General features: G+C 39.0%; 1 protein-coding gene across 2 annotated transcripts in view; it reads left to right on the forward strand.

Moving 5' to 3' along the window:
* Positions 1-20,247, forward strand: part of Gabrb1 (gamma-aminobutyric acid type A receptor beta1 subunit) — a 464,459-nt gene that overhangs the window by 23,973 nt on the left and 420,239 nt on the right. Inside the window, exons 1-3 of one of the 2 annotated variants that reach the window (XM_021162619.2) lie at positions 15,139-15,302; positions 15,488-15,579; positions 15,991-16,058. In XM_021162619.2, the coding sequence (XP_021018278.1) occupies positions 15,223-15,302; positions 15,488-15,579; positions 15,991-16,058 (240 nt within the window). In that variant the 5' untranslated portion in view covers positions 15,139-15,222. Of the gene's footprint in view, positions 1-15,138; positions 15,303-15,487; positions 15,580-15,990; positions 16,059-20,247 lie in introns of those variants that run through there. The other variant, XM_029477413.1, reaches the window with a different exon arrangement.

Raw genomic sequence — 20,247 nt, forward strand, 5'->3', positions numbered from 1 at the left:
ATTTTCTGTATCCATTCCTCTGTTGAGGGGCATCTGGGTTCTTTCCAGCTTCTGGCTATTATAAATAAGGCTGCTATAAACATAGCAGAGCATGTGTTCCTATTACCAGTTGAAACATTTTCTGGGTTTATGCCCAAGACAGGTATTGCTGGATCTTCCAGTAGTACTATGTCCAATTTTCTGAGGAACTCCCAGACTGACTTGCAGAGTGTCTGTGCAAGCTTGCAATCCCACCAGCAATAGGGGAGTGTTCCTCTTTCTCCACATCCTTGCCAGAATCTGCTGCCACCTGAATTTTTGATCTTAGCCATTCTGACTGGTGTGAGGTGGAATCTCAAGGTTGTTTTGATTTGCATTTCCCTGATGATTAACGATGTGGAACATTTTTTCAGGTGCTTCTCAGCCATTCGGTATTCCTCAGTTGATAATTCTTTGTTTAGCTCTGAGCCCCATTTTTAATGGGGTTATTTGAATTTCTGGAGTCCAGCTTCTTGAGCTCTTTGTATATGTTGAATATTAGTCCTCTATCAGATTTAGGATTGGTAAAGATCCTTTCCCAATCTGTTGGTGCCTTTTTGTCTTATTGACAGTGTCTTTGGCCTTACAGAAGCTTTGCAATTTTATGAGGTCATAAAATTGCATTTGTCAATTCTTGATCTTACAGCACAAGCCATTGCTGTTCTGTTTGGGAATTTTTCCCCTGTGCCCATACCTTCGAGGCTTTTCCCCATTTTCTCCTCTATTAATTTCAATGTATCTCGTTTTATGTGGGTCAAGTAACATTTTTTTGTACTTCTATCCCATGGGATATAAATCAGAACTTTCCATAAATGCCGCTCCTCCAATTCATTGTTGGCTAGAACGGCTCATACAACTCGTGAGAGTGATTTTCTTATTATCAACTATTCATCATAGAATATAAAATTTGAAAAGGAGGTTGGAAATGGGCCTTTGGCTAGGTATAGAGGAAGGTACCCAAGTTTCCAAAGCCTGTCTAGACACCTACCATACAAGTACCTCCATTTAGTAATCAATCTAGAAGCTCTGCAATTGTCCTTTGTAGAACTTCTGGAAAAGTCCTTAAAGACCTAAGACTGATTTAATTAATAAACATTGTGATCACCTGAATATTTGGGTTTCTTTCCTACTGGAAAGAAGCGAGAAGTCAGACTGAACTTTTCAACCTTGTAATAACAATCGGTTCCCCTGGAAACCAGCCACTTTCCTGAAGCTATCCAGGAGCTCTGGCCATAAATTATCTCAGTAGCATCTAAAATACAAATCCTTTAGAGAGTCTGATTACTTTAGGAGCTCTTGGACTTAGGTTTGGTGTGTAGAAAAGACTATGCACATGTGCCTGAACCTATACACACAGAGACACTCACAGAGATATACATGTCTACCCAAAACATACTCGCTCTACAAGGTCAACTCAACTCAATGAAAGTGCCAAATGAATTAGTCCAAAAAAAAAAAAAAAAAAAAAACCCTTGTTTCCTGCGACTTTTCATGTTGAAAAGCAAACCCATGAGAGAACCCAATATTGTACAGCCTCTGGATTATATCCAGGTGTAGGTAATATTTCAGCATGAAAATTTTCACCTGTGAAATTCAAGGTAGATAGTGTATGTTTTCATAGACATTGATGAGAATGGTTGGAAAGCAACTGCCTGTCCCACTTTGTAAAGATTTGCCTGCTGTCCTTCAACATATTATATTAGCAATAGACAAACAGGAGAATTTTGAAACATGTTGAATTTCTGTGATTAAGAACAGAACTTATCAAGGCTTTTCTATTCCATTGTATCAGGGATGTTCTTTATTTGTGTATTCTATTCTTATTTTTATTTAAGATTTATCTGAGCTTCCACACTATGTCATATTTTGGTTAGATGCTATCATAGATATTATTTCTAGGGATTATAATGAAGTGGGAAATGATATATTGCACTAACAGTGAAGCTATAGAGAAAGTTTGGTCAAATAGAAGTTTAAGCCAAACTGTGAATAAGGCAGGGCTGCACATTAGTTTACAGGAGTGAAGTGGACAGAGCTACTTCTGGCCATCAGAGCAGCTTAATGCTAATTAGATAGCAGGCACATGGCAAGAAGGAAGGAATTTCATAACAAAACCATACATCCTTAGGGGTTTGTAGAACTGGGGTCAAACTCTCTAGGCTCCACATGCTAGAGCATTTCTCTTACCATGAGCTATATTTTTATCCCCTTAAAAGAAAAAAGAGGGGGGAGATTAATTCTTGGCCCCACAAAAGCCATGTTGCTGACTACTAGCTGACAAAACAAGTCTACTTCTATCATTGTGGTTTTTTCATTAATTTATTTCTTTACATTCCTCTCACAGCTTCCCCTTTCTTCTCTTCTCCTAGTCCTACCTTTTCCTCTCCCTTCCCCCTTTCCTCCTCCTTTTCTCCTTGGAGAAGGGGAGGCCTTCCATGGAGATTAACTGGCCTTGGCATTTCAAAGTAAAATCACAGAAATACTTTTCTATTTCTCAGGTTAACCTCAAGGGCTGTGGTGTTGTCAGATTGTTAAGTTTTCTGCTGGTGTTAACATTGAACAAATCTAAAGGGTTCATCATTTGATGGGTCAAACTTTAATGAAAAGCAGTATGATTCTGGCAACTAGGTGAAATTACACTTCCTTCCAATGATACCTAGCCAAGGGTCACATTAGTTATATATCTGCTCAATCCCAGGAGGCAGGGGACTGTTAATGAACATGTTCTTAACTGAGAACTGTATCTCCGGGCAGTGCTGAAAATACGTGCTATAGACTTTCACATAGATTGCGGTCAGAGACTGTGTTAGGTTAGGCCTCAACCCAAATATTGAAATAAGAAACACATTGCAAACTAAAAGTAATATATAATACAGAAAAGAGTAGCTATCATCAAGAAAAAACTTGCACTATATAATGAATCATTTGAAGTACTCAAATGTATACATAAACACGTGTGCGTGCGCACACACAGACACACACAGACACACACACACACACACACACACTTCTCACTTTAATCATCTCACTTTAATCATTGTCTGTGGAATATCGTCCATAAACTTAATTTCACAATGCAAGAAACTGAACCTAGGGCCAAGCATATGCTGGAGAAATGTTCCACCTAGTCCCAATCCATTTTTCATTTTTAAAGCTTTAAAAACAAGGTCTTACTAAATTATTTTGGATGGACTTAAGTTCATCCCAAAGCTCAAGAAAGCTTTGAACTTGTGCCCCGTGTCCTCAGCCTTCCTACTTCTTGGGATTAAGGACCTCTTCTAACACTCTGCTTCTTAATGACTTCATATTCTCATTGTGACTATTTCATAAGGAACAACAGACTGAGTACTGATACCAAGAATAAAGCTGCTGTGAACATTGTTGAGCAAGTGTCCTTGTGGGATGGTGGAGCATCACTTAGTGTATGCCTAAGAGTGGTATAGCTGGGTCTTGAAAGAAGAACTATTCTCAATTTTCTGAGAAACTGCCAAATTGATTTCCAAAGTAGATGTGCAAGTTTGCACTTCCACTAAAATTACACAAAATTTTGTGTAATACTTTAAAGCTTTGGAGGAATAAAACCACAAATTGTTTTCTTTTAAGAAGCTCAAAATAAGCGTAGACTGATTGGTTATTCTCTTTTAAAATTTAAATAATTTGCTTTTAAATTCACGTATTTGGGTTGAACACTTTAATTTTCAACATTAGAAATCTTTACTTTTATTATTTATGCATGCTTTCATTTTTTCTGTTTTAAAATCAATTGCATATTTCTTTCTAGAAAACAACTAACTTATGCTTGAATTTCTAATATTTCTGGGTATTAATGGAAAAAGGCCATCATGAAAATGTTACTGATAATGTAGATTTACAATTATAAAATCTACTCTCTTCACCCTTTTTCTCTTTCTTAGTGCTTTATAAAATGTTAATGCATTGCTAAATTTTAAGAAGGGATATTTCTTTTCCTTAAAAATATTTTATATTTTCAATTCTAATATTGGTGTAGTTTGACAATCTTGGCAGCACGAATAAAAATAATTTGAAAGTGAAGAGTACTCTTCTATGGGGTTGCAATCCCCTTCAGCCCATAGGAAGAAGAACAACAACTAATCTGAACTCCTCAGAGCTCTCAGGGACTTAACCAACAAAGGAAGAGTACACATGAATGGAGCTGCTTATGGACTTATCTGGCATCAATGGGAGGGGAGGCCTTTGGTCCTGTAGAGGCTTGATACCCAAACTAAAGGGGATGCTAGAGGGGTGAGGTGGGAGTGGGTGGGTGGGTTGGGGGCCACCCTCTTAGAGGCAAAGTGGAGAGGGGATGGGATGGATAGTTTGTGAAGGGGAGACCAGAATGGGATGGGAGTTTTGCTGGAGGGAGGACTTGGAAGGATGACAACATTTGCAATGTAAATAAGTAAAATAACCAATTTTTAAAAAGTGAAAGTACTCAAAGTGATGTGCAGACATACCTGCATTTTTTATCTTATGTGCACATGCATAGACCTTTATGTGTGATGGTCTATCCTTTTTTAAACCCAAAGTAACACTGAATTACTAAAGCAGTCCTTTTTTTATTAGGTATTTATTTTATTACATTTCAAATGTTGTCCCCTTTCCTGGTTTCCCCTCTCCCTGTTCACCAACCCACACACACTTGCCTCCTTGCCCAGGCATTCCCCTATACTAGGGCATAGAGCCTTCTCAGGACCAAGAACCTCTCCTCCCATTGATAACCGACTAGGCCATCCTCTGCTACATATGCAGCTGGAGCCATGAGTCCCACCATGTGTACTCTTTGGTTGGTGATTTAGTGCCTGAAGCTCTGGGGGTTACTGGTTAGTTCATATTCTTGTTCCTCCTATGGGGATGCTACACCCTTCAGCTCTTTGAGTCCTTTCTCTAGCTCCTCCATTGTGGACCCTGTGCTTAGTCCAATGGTTGGCTGTGAGGATTCACCTCTGTATTTGTCAGGCACTAGTGGAGCCTCTCAGGAGACAGCTATAACAGGCTTCTGCCAGTAAGCACTTGTTGACATCCACAAAAGTGTCTAGTTCTGAAGTTGTTTACGGGATGGATCCCCAGGTAGGGTATTCTATGGTTGTTCCTTCAATCTTTGCTCAACACTTTGTCTTTGCAACTCCTTCCATTGGGTATTTTGTTCCCCCTTCTAAGAAGGATCAAAGTGTCCACACTTTGGTCTTCCTTCATCTTAAGTTTCATGTGGTTTGTGAATTGTATCTTGGGTATTCTGAGCTTCTGGGCTTATCAGTGAGTGTATACCATGTGTGGTCTTTTGTGATTGGGTTACCTCACTAAGGATGATATTTTCTAGTTCCACCCATTTGCCTAAGAATTTCATAAATTCTTTGTTTTTAATAGCTGAGTAGTACTCCAGTGTGTCAGTGTACCACAGTTTTTGTATCCATTCCTCTGTTGAGGGACATCTGGGTTCTTTCCAGCTTCTGACTATTATAAATAAGGCTGCTATGAACATAGTGGAGCATGTGTTCTTATTCTATGTTGGAGCATCTTCTGGGTCTATGCCCAGGAGTGGTATTAGTGGGCCCTCAGGTAATACTATGTCCAATTTTCTGAGGAACTTCCAAACTCATTTCCAGAGTGGTTGTACTAGCTTGCAATCCCATCAGTAACAGAGGAATATTCCTCTTTCTCCACAACCTCGCCAGCATTTGCTGTTACCTGAGTTTTTGATCTTAGCCATTCTGACTGACATGAAGTAGAATCTCAGGTTTGTTTTGATTTACATTTCCCTAATGACTAAGGATGTTGAACATTTCTTTAGGTATTTCTTAGCCATTCAGTATTCCTCAGTTAGAATTCTTTCTTTAGCTCTATGCCCCATTTTTAATAGGGTCATTTGTTTCTTTGGAGCCTAACTTCTTGATTTCTTTGTATATATTGGATATTAGCCCTCTACAAGATTAAGGATTGGTAAAGATCTTTTCCCAATCGGTTGGTTGCCTCTTTGTCCTATTGACAGTGTCCTTTGCCTTACAGAAGCTTTGCAATTTTAAACATAGGAAAAGCAACATACAGCAGACCAGTAGCCAACATCAAGCTAAATGGAGAGAAACTTGAAGCAACCCCACTAAAATCAGGGACTAGACAAGGCTGACCACTCTCTCCCTATGTATTTAATATAGTACTTGAAGTCCTAGCCAGAGTAATTCGACAACAAAAGGAGATCAAAGGGATACAATTTGGAAAGGAAGAAGTCAATATATCACTATTTGCAAATGATATGATAGTATACTTAAGCCACCCCAGAAATTCCACCAGAGAACTCCTAAACCTGATAAACAACTTCAGCAAAGTAGCTGGATATAAAATTAACTCAAACAAATCAGTGGCCTTCATCTACACAAAGGATAAACAGGCTGAGAAACAAATTAGGGAAACAACACCCTTCACAATAGTCACAAATAATATAAAATATCTTGGTGCGACTCTAACTAAGCAAGTGAAAGATCTGTATGATAAGAACTTCAAGTCTCTGAAGAAAGAAATCTCAGAAGATGGAAAGATCTCCCATGCTCATGGATTGGCTGGATTAATATACTTAAAATAGCCATCTTGCTGAAAGCAATCTACAGATTTTAATGCAATCCCCATCAAAATTCCAACTCGATTCTTTACAGAGTTAGAAAGTGCAATTTGCAAATTCATCTCGAATAACAAAAAATCTAGGATAGCGAAAACTATTCTCAACAGTAAAAGAACTTCTGGTGGAATTACCATGCCTGACCTCAAGCTGTACTACAGAGCAATTGTGATAAAAAAAAAAAAAAAAAAAAAAAAAAAAAAAAAAAAAAAAAAAAAAAAAAAAAAAACCTGCAAAAAACAAAAACAAAAACAAAACTGCATGCTAGTGGTACAATGACAGACAGATAGATCAATGGAATAGAGTTGAAGACACAGAAATGAACCCACACACCTATGGTCACTTGATCTTTGACAAAAGAGCTAAAATCATCCTTTGGAAAGAAGACAACACTTTCAACAAACGTTGCTGGCTCAACTGCCGGTTAGCATGTAGAAGAATGCGAATTGATCCATTCTTATCTCCTTGTACAAAGCTCAAGTCCAAGTGGATCAAGGACCTCCACATAAAACTAGATACCCTCAAAGTAATAGAAGATAAAGTGGGGGAAGAGCCTGCAAGCACATGGGCACATGGGAAATTTTCCTGACTAGAACACCAATAGCCTATGCTCTAAGATGAAGAATCTTGATAAATGGGACCAGTCTTTTCTTTTATATTGGGAGAAATTCCTTGGTTAGTTTGTTGTTGTTGTTGTTGTTGTTGTTGTTTTCCCAAGCACTTGGGTGGCACCCTTTCCATGACCTCCAGTTGTCTCTCAGAAACTGAAGAGTGGAGCAGATAAAGCTTATGTATGGGACCTTTTACTTCTGGGCTTGTTACTCATAGGAAGTTGCTCTTCTCATCTGATCTTTTTCTCAGACTTCAACAAAATCAATAGAGTTTAGAGATACAAATGGCATAATATAAAACTTAAAGCAGGTCTTGACTCATGACAAATGCTCAACATGCACTTAAGAAGTATATGGTACTCAAACTATCTGCACCTTCCTTCTCCACAACTTGTCAGTTTCACGGCATTTTCTCTAAGTGACAATATTTTGATTTATACCTCTGGCCTATATAATCAGAGTAAATTCTTGATTTATGCTTTAAATTTCCAACTATTTTACCAAAAAAATGCCTTAAAGGTCTATTTGTTTATCATTTCACTTTGTGTCAAAAATTTTTTAGTTCATATTTATGATTTTTTTTCACAGGAATCAACTTTTCTGCTGGAAGAATCTGTTGGGCCAACACTTTCTCAGTTCTTCTATGTTTAGAAGTGAGTTTAGAGTGTTAACATACTGGAATGCTAGTTGGTTAGATTACAGAGTTCACACTTGGATACTTGCTGCGATTTTTGAGACTTTTCACTGTCTTCTGGTGCTAACTTTGCTGATAAGAAGAACACCAAGTTATTTTCTTTCTCATGTAGATGATTTATTTTTCTTTGATTTTTCTGTATCCCAGATGTTCTGAAATTTCAATAGAATATGACTTGTTAATGCTGTTTAACATGCAGTGTGCCCATTCAATCATAAAACTAATAACTTTTCCTGTTTCTGGGACATTTCTAAGTTCTAACTTATTTCCTTACCCTTTTTTCTCCCTGCTTTCTTGTTATATAACTCCTTTTATAACTTTGGTTCTCCTCTCTTCTCCATGTTTGGTGTATCTTTCTCCTCCTCTTCCTCCTCCTCGTCACTTCCTCTTTCACCTTCTTCCTTCTTTTTTTCTTTCTCTTTCTCCTCTTCCTTTTTCTCCATCTCCTCTTCCTCCTCTTCTCCCTCTTCTTTCCTCTCTCCCTACTTCCTTCTTTTTCCTTCTTCTTCCTCCTCTTTCTGCTTCTTCTTCCCAATGCCACTTGAATGATTATTTGATTCTATTTATTATCCAGCTTACTAATACGCTCTCTGATTACATCATTTACTTTCTATGTGGAATTTTTCTGTCAGACTTGGCATTGCATTTCAGTGTCATTGACTCATGTCTGTTTTGTGCATGTCTGCTCCCAGAAATGTGCTCTCTTTATTATGCATTCTCAAACTCAATCACACTCATGTTGAAGTAGCTTTACTTTTTTGTAGTGGCTTAGTTTTTATTTTTATGACATTTATTTCCTCTTCTTCATGATCATTGTCCTTATTTCTTGGTGACCTTTTATTACATATCTGCATTTTTATTTGAGAGTTCATATTAAATAGCATTTATCTTTTTAAGGCAAATTTTAAAGCTTTCTATGCCCATGCTTAATACATTTGCAAATCTAAGAGGGGCAACTCACCAAAACCTTTATCCAATGTGCATTCAGCATCAGTATGTTTTATATATATATATATATATATATATATATATATATGCACATGACTGAAGAAAATACAGTGCTTTTTGAAATGTTTGATCATTTTTCTTTAACTTCCAAAGAAAGAATGGATTCTCAGTTTTGATTTTATCCCATAAAAAATAACTAGGTAGATCTTCAAGTAGTAACTCTTTGGCTGTATCGTTTCAGGGACCAGTACAAATGGGGAGATTGTTAATTCTTATTTAAAGAAAATGGGAGAATTTCATCGGCAGCCAGATAGAAATGGCAAGAAATTGTAAATGTGCATTTGAGATGCACACTGAGGCAGAAGGAGGAAAATCCAAGAGGCTGAGTTGGCATTGGGCACTCAGCAGTCTGTATCACACTAGCTCAGGGGTCAGGATCAATCAACCACACATGGGTAAGTGGGTTATTTCTCATCACCAAACTCTCTCCCAGTTCTTCTCTACTGCACATTCCTGCCTCTACTGAAAATACAACTTCTCTTCAAAGCTCCATCAATTACCTCCTCTTACTGTATCACCCTCAACTCTGAAACCTTTAGTGATGTTCCTCCCCTGGCTTAGCCCCTCCCTGCATCACATTTCAGTGTGTTATAATGTCTAAAGGAAGGATTTAGCTCTATTAAGGCATCTTCTTTAGACTTTAGGGCCACATGAAAAATAATAAATGTTCTTCCCCAGTATTTCTTTTGTATTATATACTGGTTACTTGGGATGTTTTTACACTTTTATTGCTTATTTTTGTATAATTTCAAACCACATGCTCCTTACACAGGTTCGATAAGTGAATGGGGAAATGAGTAACCCTGAAGCCTTTGTGTGAAACAATAAATATCCACCTCATGCCGAAAAGTCCTGATTGTAACATTTCGTTTTTCAGATGATACTACACACATTTTAAAATTTTTATTTGTATGAGTATGCATATAGCTATCTTCAGACACACAAGAAGAGGGCAATGGATCTCATAAAGAAGGTTGTGAGCTAGCCAGGCATGGTGGTGCACACCTTTAATCCCAACACTCCGGAGGCAGATGCAGGCGGATTTCTGAGGCCAGCCTGCTATACAAAGTGAGTTACAGGACAGCCAGGGCTATACAGAGAAACCTTATCTTGAAAAAATCAAAACAAAAACCCAAAAAAACAAAGAAGGAGGAGGAGAAGGAGGAGGAGGAGGAGGAGGAGGAGGAGGAGGTTGTGAGAAACCATGTCATTGCTGGGAACCGAACTCAGGTTCTCTGGAAGAACAATCAATGAAGAGCCATCTTTCCAGCCCCTGCACACTAAACTTTATTCTATGAAACAAGATAAAAAGTAGATTCTGCTCGGCTTTTATAAAATTCTGAAGTTTTGCATTTCATCTTTTATTTTTATCTCTACCAGCCTTAAAATTTTGTACATATAACAAATTATTGATTTATGAATAACAAGTTACCTTATAGACTTTTATTGTATTTAACCTTTCCTCAGGCTTTATATGTGCTTCTACTAGTTCTTATCTTTACAGAAGACCCAAACAACAAGTTATTACCATTTGTATAGGTTAAATACGTCTTGACATCCTAAAAACAGATTTTCCTAATTCTTTCTTTCTTTATTTATTTACATCCAAACTCGTCTTTCTTTTTCTTTTTTAAAAATTTGTTATTAAATATTTTCTTCATTTACATCTCAACGATATCCTGAAAGTCCCCTATACTCCCCCACCCTGCTGTCCTACCCACCCACTCCCTCTTCTTGGCTCTGGCATCTCTTCCCAATGATGGCCAACTAGGCCATCTTCTGCTACATATGCGGCTAGAGACACGAGCTCTGGGGGTACTGGTTAGTTCATAATGTTGTTCTTCCTATAGGGTTGCAGACCCCTTCAGCTCTTGGGTACTTTCTCTAGCTCCTCCATTGGTGGCCCTGTGTTCCATCCAATAGATGACTTGTGAGCATCCACTTCTATATTTGCCAGACACTAGCATAGCCTCACAAGAGACAGCTATAACAGGGTCCTTTCAGCAAAATCTTGCTGGCATATGCAATAATTTCTGTGTTTGGTGGCTGATTATGGGATGGATCCCCGGTTGGGGCAGTCTCTGGATGGTCCATCCTTTCCTCTCAGCTCCAAACTTTGAATCTATAACTCCTTTTATGGTTATTTTGTTCCCTATTCTAAGGAGGAATGAAGTATCCAGGCATTGGTCTTCCTTCTTGATTTTCTTGTGTTTTGCAAATTGTATCTTGGGTATTCTAAGTTTTTGGGCTAATATGCACTTATCAGTGCATGCATATCAACTGAGTTCTTTTGTGATTGGCTTACCTAATTCAGGATGATATCTTCCACATATATCCATTTACCTAAGAATTTAATAAATTCATTGTTCTTAATAGCTGAGTAGTACTCCATTGTGTAAATGTACCACATTTTCTGTATCCATTCCTCTGTTGAGGGACATCTGGGTTCCTTCCATCTTCTGGCTATTATAAATAAGGCTGCTATGAACATAGTGGAGCATGTTTCCTGGCTTATTCTTACCTCCCACTATTGCATTTAAACTTTAGAACTAGATTCTGAATTTGTATTTAACTTCTCCTTAAGTCTAGATAAAATGTTACAATTTTCAGTTCTTACATTATCCTTCTCTTTCTCTATTTTCTTTTCTTTATTCTTTTTTCTTTTTCTTTTCTTTTCTTTCTCTTTTTCCCCAGCTTTTAACGATCCATTTGGGACTTTTAAAGTTACTATAATAGAATAGCTTTTTTTATGTTTCCTTGATTTTGTCTATCTAAAGAAATATTAAGAATATGTGTTAGAGGTGTTAGTGTTTTGTGAATATGTTTTAACGACTTTTACTTTTACCTAGATGCTAATTTCTAAGGTTCTTCCATTTTCTTCTAAGAGTTTGGACAGAAGGAAATAGAATTGTGCTTGTCATTGGCCTTCAGGGCTTCAGAGACAGATTTTTTTTTAATTGGGTTGAGCTCTGAAGGGAGAAAAAGGTGTTGGGAAGAAACAAGCAACTTCACAAGACAAGAAAGTGTTGCCTTTTTCAGGCTGTGAGGGGGGAAAAAAACCTCCCCAAAGCATCTGGATCAATTATTAACTTATTTCTTTTTAGTTTTTAAGGTTTATTTATTTCGCAGTTCCAAGACAACTTACAAACTCTATATATTCAGTGCAACATATCTGTTTTTAAATTAGTAAAGTGTGAAGAGGGGAGATTAAATTTAGACTCCTAAAACATCAAGGAGAAATTCAATGTATCAAAATGCAGGTCATTAACATCTTGCGTAATGATTAAAGCTAAGCTGTATATATGATTCTAACATGCCCAGTGATCAAAACAATGGGTTTTAAGATACTTATTGTTATTAAGATGCAAACTGCTCAGGAAACCAGACAATTTCCAGAGTATGAAGGCCTGAGAAACTATCTTCTGAGAGACCCTCCTCATTCATAGCTAAGATAAACTTGGTTGCATTTTCAGCAGTATTCCAATGATAAATGGTGGCTATCATATGAAATGTTATGATAAAACATATTTTATACTATTGACACATACTAATAAAAATTCAAAACAAACGCTATCACATGATTTCTTAAATTGTCATTTTGTCTAATCAGAAAGTATAATTTCAAAGCAAAATCCAGTAGGATTGATCTGGCAGAAGCATGCATAATACTAGGGTTAAAATATCCAGACTCACACTTTGACTCAATAGTGAAGTCAAGGCTCTTAAGCAGACCTTGCTAAAGCAGTGATGCTTTCTACCCAAAAAGGATCTCAGGGCTTTATAATCAACTAGAAAGTGCACATTCTAATGAATTGTGTACAAGTTAAATGAGCAGCCTCAGTGAGCACCCAACCAAATATTTCTTTTCTGCCTTGTGTGTTTATACCCTCCACAGGTGAGAAAAGAAACTGAACGTTATTTTGTTTACTGCTACACCATCAGCATGAAGGCCGGCACCTACTAAATGTTCAGTAAACATCTAAAAAATAAATGCACAGCTTATGGACGTGGTGATCCTGTAAGTGGCTTGTGTGTGGCATTGTGGCTTTTGCAGAGTTATACAGAGCAGATTCCATGTTTCAGCAGGACCTTGAGATGTAAATGAATCTTTTCTTTTACCCTCTAAAAGAAGATCCACATGTGGTTTAAGAACAAGTCAACATCGTCTCAAGCAAACTTAAGGAATCTGAGACTTAGCATTGAGGGTTAAGGGTTTTATGGTGCTCAAATATAATATGAAATTAATGTTACTATCTTTTTGAGAATGTTAAATTCAGTACATGTTGAAATGACTGTATGTATTTTTAAGGAGGATTCATTCATATGTACCTAGTTCTCGACTCTTGTAATCTCTTGTTGTCTCTATTATACTTTAGGAAGACTGTACCTGTTACTTCTCTCCAAACTAAACAGTATCTTATTTTATTTCCTTCTGCAATAACCTCCTTGTCTTCTTGTTTCTCTTATCTAATTCTTGCCTTTATGGTCTGTGCTAGATAGTGCAGAGAATAGCAGTACCCAAGGATTCTAGGTTGAAATGTATATGTCACTACTTATTAGCAGTGTGACATTAACTACTGAATTCAGTAGTCTAAAGGTCTCTCTTCATTATCTCTATTGTTGTGTTGTAGCAAGGTTTGGATGAGATGACCCGTGTTGTATGCACAAGAACAACGACATAGCAAGTGGAAAATGTCAATGATCCTTATAACTGTTCTACCAGAATTTTTTTTCTCTAAAATTAACTTCTACTTAAATGTTCAGTGTCTCCTGAATCTAAATGATCTCCTGAACTTTCTTCCACATCCCATCATCCACCATCACTTTCTTCCCCACTACAATGGATCTCTTTTGCATACAGTTATAGAAGTACGTTTTCCAGTCTGTAAGATTTAGTATACACTGTTTTCCCTCAAGAAGAATTCCCCTTCCTCACCAGACAAAAGCTTTGTCTTCTGTTGTTGGTTTTTTTTCTCCTCCTCTACGGTAATTTCTAGTGCTTCTTGGTTTGATAATAATTCTTCAGTGTACACAGACAATATCAGGAAGAAGTGGTTTCTTTTTGCTGATCTTTGTAAGGGGTTTGTGAATTCCTAAAGGCCAGAAACACTCTTAAGTTTACTCTAAGTTTCAGAATACCTAGTATCAAATGAAGACTTGATATATGCTATTTAACAAAGGGCACGAATCTATCCCAGAATCTCCAACCACCCAACATGTTTTTAGTGATATGTATTGAATTGCATCTCCTAACTTCCCTGTATTTGAAAGAAGATTGGCTTCTCCCGGGCTGCATAAGGCATATTAGACTGAGAATGTTCAGTGTTCTAGTTAGGGATTAAGAACGGGAGCTAGCACACTGACAGTTATAAGCAAAAAGCTTGGGCGAGTAAAAACTACAGGATTTACCAGCAAAGGTCCTGGAAAAATGATTGGTTGCCAGGGTTGCTTGCCTCGTTCTTCTTCTCTTCACTTCCCATTCCAAATGCACTGATGGAGATGGGAGCTAAAGGAAAAGCATACATTGAAAAGTTAGTCAGTTCTCCCTCCCCCACCCCCCTCACTAACTCCACAAGCATGCTGCTGTCTTCATAATCTCAGAAGAGAGGACAAGACTCCCAAACCCTCCCTGCATTTCCTCCTCCCCACCCCCAAACTCCTTTTCCAGCCCAGCAGTCTCTGCCCACTCCCCTCTCCAGCACCCTCCCCTCATTTTCTACAGACAACCAGAGAACCACCTCCAGACTCCTTGTTCTAGGACCTCTATAACTGTCAACAAAAGATGCCAATCACAGACAGCCGTAGCCAGATCATTCTTTTAAAAAAAGAAAGAAAGAAGAAAGAAAGAAAGAAAGAAAGAAAGAAAGAAAGAAAGAAAGAAAGAAAGAAAAGAAAGGAAGAAAAGAAAAGGAAAAAGAAAAAAAATCAAGCTTAGGACAGGAGGGAAAGGATCACAGCAAACCACAGCTCAGGAAAACTGAGCACACACAAACACACACAAGCACCTTGGCTCCTTTGCATAGAGACAGCAGGTTGTATTCGACTACCCAGAGAACGCGGAGCACCTCAGACAGGAACTTTAAAGGGATTGAAATCTGTTGCCTGTTCCACTAGGAATATTGTTTGCAAGGCACAAGGTGTCTTTTGGTAGTGAGTACCCTCTGCGCATGCGCAGGTCCATTCGGGAATTACTGCCCAGCCGCCGACTAAGTTGCATTCCTTGAATCTTCGCAGAAAAGACAATTCTTTCATCAGAGTTAGTAATGTGGACAGTACAAAATCGAGAGAGTTTGGGGCTTCTCTCTTTTCCCGTGATGGTTGCTATGGTCTGTTGTGCACACAGGTGAGCTGCCTGCTTCAATCTCTCTCTTTTATTCCTTGGTGTTTTTCTTCTTCTTTTATTTTTTATTTTCCCGTGCCTGCTGGATCATGTATCTTGTTATTTGGGGGTAGGTGTGCCTGGATCTTTTTTATGTCTGTTTTCAGTTTGTGATCATTCTGAATACGGTCCCTACTTCTTCCCTTCAGCTCCAATGAACCCAGCAACATGTCATACGTGAAAGAGACAGTGGACCGACTGCTCAAAGGATATGACATTCGCTTGCGGCCAGACTTTGGAGGTAATGCTTCTTCATTTTTTTCAACCTGTAACCCATCCCTAGTTCACCTTTTCTGTCAGATATAATGCCTCCTTCCCCATTTTACCGTTCCTGTAAACGTGCAATACTACGCCCTGCACACACACACACACACACACACACACACACACACACACACACCACGCACTATCCCCAATCTCAGGTGGACGTATCCTCAGGCTGAGCTGTTCCTCTCTTCAAGCCGACACACCCTCTGCACTGTCACTGCATCACGCGTGTACCCACACCTGTTTTCTCCCGCTGTCCCCTACAACAGGAAAGGGGTAGGGAGGGAGCCTGCTTAGTCTGTAATAAGATCTGGGAAGCCCCCAATGCCCCCTCAGCTCCCTGCCACTCAAAGACTGTCTTTGCTGTGGTCCACCTCCCCGGCAGGGCCCCCGGTGGACGTCGGGATGCGGATCGATGTCGCCAGCATAGACATGGTCTCGGAAGTGAATATGGTGAGTGGCCTCCCCAAGGGCTCGGCGGCCGGCCCAGCTTACGCAGATGAGAAATGAACCTGTTCTCCGTCCTCTGCTTTTCATTGGTGGTCACCTCGGCCCTGGTCCCCAGGGTCCCCACTCCGCGCGTACGCCCCACTCCAGTACACACACTGTTGGCTGCCCCACAGTTTGTATTTTCGACACACACAGGCTACCGCAGTGCTCCGAAGGAGACGTACTCCGCACTATTTTGGGAAGGAAGGGGGACTGTTGCGCCGGTGGATTGGCTGGGAAGGAGTCTGAGCCTTACTTTAGCCGGGTCTCCCTGACTGTCGGGCTGTGCAGGGCACCATCTGCCGGCGGCCAAGTGGCGTACACTGGGGTCCCCGGAACCAGGGGTTCGCAGCCAGCTGTGGCCAGACAAGAGCCCCCAAATCTCCACAGCTGAGCAGCCTGAAAGCCCCAACCCACCCAGCTCAGCCACCAGGCTGGCTGGGCTCGCGAGTGTCCCCTCCCTACCACAGAATCCAGCGCAGTGTGTGACAAGAGCAACAGGCTGAGAGGAACAGTTCAGGATTGCTAACAGCAGAAGTGCCCAAGCTTGCTTCTAGGCTTTCTGGACCCATGCGAGGGTGTTTGTCTTCCTGCAGCTTGAAAGTTTTAAGTTGGAGGAGAATCGGGCCGAGTCATATGACTTGGCTTTAGTCTAGAAACCTGGGCAGAAAAATAGAGATCTGATGATTAATAGGACAGAGGTGGGGAAGGGCTGGGTTATAAGAGTCATTAATTTTAAGGGACCTACACTTTACCATAGGTCTCTCCCTTCTTCCCTTCCTCCTTCCTTCCCTCCCTCCCTCCTTCCCTCCCTCTTTTCCTTCCTCCCCCCACCCCCGCCCCCCTGCTAGTCTTCATAGCACTTCTTTTCTCTGGGGCTGTGGTAAAAGGGATTCAAGTCAGAGCAGCCTCTTCTGTTGGTTGTTTCCATTCACCCTGAGAAGCCCTTTTCTAATTGTGAGAGTTCCCAGGGAAGGAATTGCCTGTTGCTTTTCTAGAACCCACCACCCAGGGAACAGCAAGATCAACAGGAACAAAATGCCATTTTTATTCTGCTCCCAAAAGGGAACTAATTCCAGTAACAGAGATTTAGATATGCTGAGTAACAGACTAGGATCCTTTCGGATATTCTCTCTGTAACACTTATTGTTCTTCCTTCCATTCCTAGTGGGGCATTTTTATTGTAATATGCTAAGGATTAAGAATTTCCCTTTTTCATCTTTTAGATTAGGCCAGGAAGCAATACATACATTTATAGATCATTCAATGGGTGGTACATGGATAAAATGTGTGGCTGGGGTTGGCAGAGTTGAAACTCGCTGTCTTAAATGGTTTGGCTAGAATGCTATTTTTATAATGTCTTGGATTGTTTCAAATAATATTTTCAAGTGTTTTTTCTACTACTACACTGAAAAAGAAATCCAATTTTAAAATTTGATTTAGAAAGTGGATGTTTTTTAATAAACAAAGACGTTTAAGAGACTGATACTGTTTACGTGCATGCTATTACCACAAAGCAACTATTCACAAACACTCAGAAGAGCACGGTTAGATCCACATACAGAACAACTGTGGCCCATGACTGCAAATGCAGCCAAATACATTGGACAATGTATTAGCTTAACAATCAGTGCCAGTGCAGATACATAATGATAACATTTCCCTGTTCAGCCATTTATCGGGCATTGTGTCAATATCTCCATAGATCATTTATGATATAGAAGATTCAGAGATCCCAGAAGGCAAATTGTGCCTCTGTCCGTGGTCTATGTCACTGTTAGGGTAAATTAGAGTTCCAGAACTGAAAGGCCCTGAGGTAGACTCTCAACTCCAAATTCAGACATGCATGCATGCACATGTGTGTGTGTGCAACACACAGAGAGACATTTACACACAATCTGCATACATACTTTTAGCATTCTTTTAACTATATTATAAAGTACATTCTGTTATATATTGATTATATAAACTGCACAACAAGAAGCTCTGCCTTGTGACTACAGTAGATTCATAGACAAGCTGAGAAAGGACGCATGTAAATGTGGTGGCGTAGAACACCTTCTCTTAATGACTGAGCAATAGTCTGTTTGCTCGCTACTCCATGACAGGTGTGCTTGTTTTTCAATAGCCACTCATAAATGAGCCTTTGATAATGCCCTTTACCTAAATACTCATTGTGTTTCACTGTGAGAATCAGCAACAGAGGCAGATAAGTGACAACTGAAAGCTGGAAAATTAGAACCCTTGCTCTGGGTACTCTTTTCCTTTTATTGAGAGCTACTGACAGGACTTGGGCTTAACTTAGTGGCTCATCTATGACAAAGTGTGGAAATAAATACACTGGAAATAACCCAGGAAAATGTGAGTTCTGAGAGTATTTGTTTTAAGAGTGGAGAGAATGTATGCACAGAGTAGGGACAGTCAGTCCTACCCTAACCACTTACTAAGAAGAGAATTAGCTGCAACATGCTTGGGGCACTATAAGTAGAACTGAAGGTCTGTGGGAAATAGGATTTTTAGCTTGTTATTAACATGCTTCTGTACCTTGATGGACACTAATTTGCATGCTATTATATGACTGAAAAATTTCTACAAATTGAAAACAAAATAAGAACTAACAATAAAATAACACTACTAGTAGTTAATGAAATGTAAGTTAAATCCATTACTACAACATTGCTAATTAATGTTCACATTATTGGTCATTATTGTTATAAGCCATTCTCTGGCTGAGAGCATGGCATATAATTATGCATTAAAGTAAAGGGTTAGAGAACTAGGGCTCTGTTAATTTTGATCCTATTTGCACTAGTCTAAGTAAGATAAGTTTCAAAATCTGTTTATTGCCCATTTTGAAGGCTAATATCATACCAGGACTACTTTTAAACAAACATTAGATTTAAGGATATAAAGTGTACCAAAATTAAGGGAAGAAAAAGACACTATTCTGGCAAAGACTATCTGCCAGAAATCCTAAGATTTGTTACTGTGATTGCATTATAGTGCACCATTGGTATGTTTTTATGTATAAGTTACAAATTAATTTAAGTTAAATATGAAAAAAGTAAGTCATTTGTCCTGAGCAGTGAATTAGAAACCTTTAATAATTCTAATGTAGGAAGATATATATATATGTTTTAATTAACATTTCAAAAAGAAAAGTCTTTTTTCTCACTATAGACTTTGTGGTGATATAAAGTAACCATATAGTGCTACTGTTTTCTAAACTTTTATATACAAAAAAAATGCCAGTTTTCCATTTATTGTACATTAAACCCTTCAAATATTTTTAGTTTTAGAATTTTTATGAAGTGCTACACACACACACACACGTACATACATGCCTGAGGCAGATAGAATGAAAGGAGGGAAGGGTTCCTAGCAATTACTCATAAAATAACTACCCTGTGCTCAGTAGAAGAGCCAGTACTGGACAGAAATTTTCTCCTATGAGTAGTATCTTGGTTAACTGTGGCGCTGAATGCAAACAACCAAAGAGCTAAGCTTTCCCATTCTGATTTCTACAAGAGACTGTCCCTTCTCGTGCAAAAACCAGGTGCTATCATCGAGAAGCAATTCCAAATACAATTTCTTCCTTCAAGCTAAAGACAGGATGACCTAAGTGTACACATTCAGAAGGCTATAGTGAAGATCTCTGACTCAGACGCAGGCACAGAACAAACCATGCTTGCAGGAGGTGGCCTCATCCCCGTGTTCACATTTCTGAAGGTGCATAGGTGAATGATCTTGCACGAATCACAAACAGCATCCACAATGATGGGGACGAAAGAGGCAGGATTTTAAAAATGATGCATAAAACAAATTAAACTGAACAGATATCCATTTGTATTCCATGGTGTTGCTACTTTAATATTAGATTCCATAGGTTCTTGGTACATTCTCCCGTTGGCTCAAGAAAAGAACCACCTACCAGAATTTCTCTCTGCAACAATCCTTCTTCCTCTGTGCCTTAGCTTCTTTTTTTAAAATAATTTTTATTAGGTATTTTCCTCATTTACATTTCCAATGCTATCCCAAAAGTCCCCCATACCCTCCCCCCCCCACTCCCCTACTCACCCACTCCCACTTTTTGGCCCTGGCGTTACCCTGTACTGGGGCATATAAAGTTTGCAAGTCCAATGGGCCTCTCTTT

Source organism: Mus caroli, chromosome 5 (assembly GCF_900094665.2).
Source record: "Mus caroli chromosome 5, CAROLI_EIJ_v1.1, whole genome shotgun sequence".
NCBI lineage: Eukaryota > Metazoa > Chordata > Mammalia > Rodentia > Muridae > Mus > Mus caroli.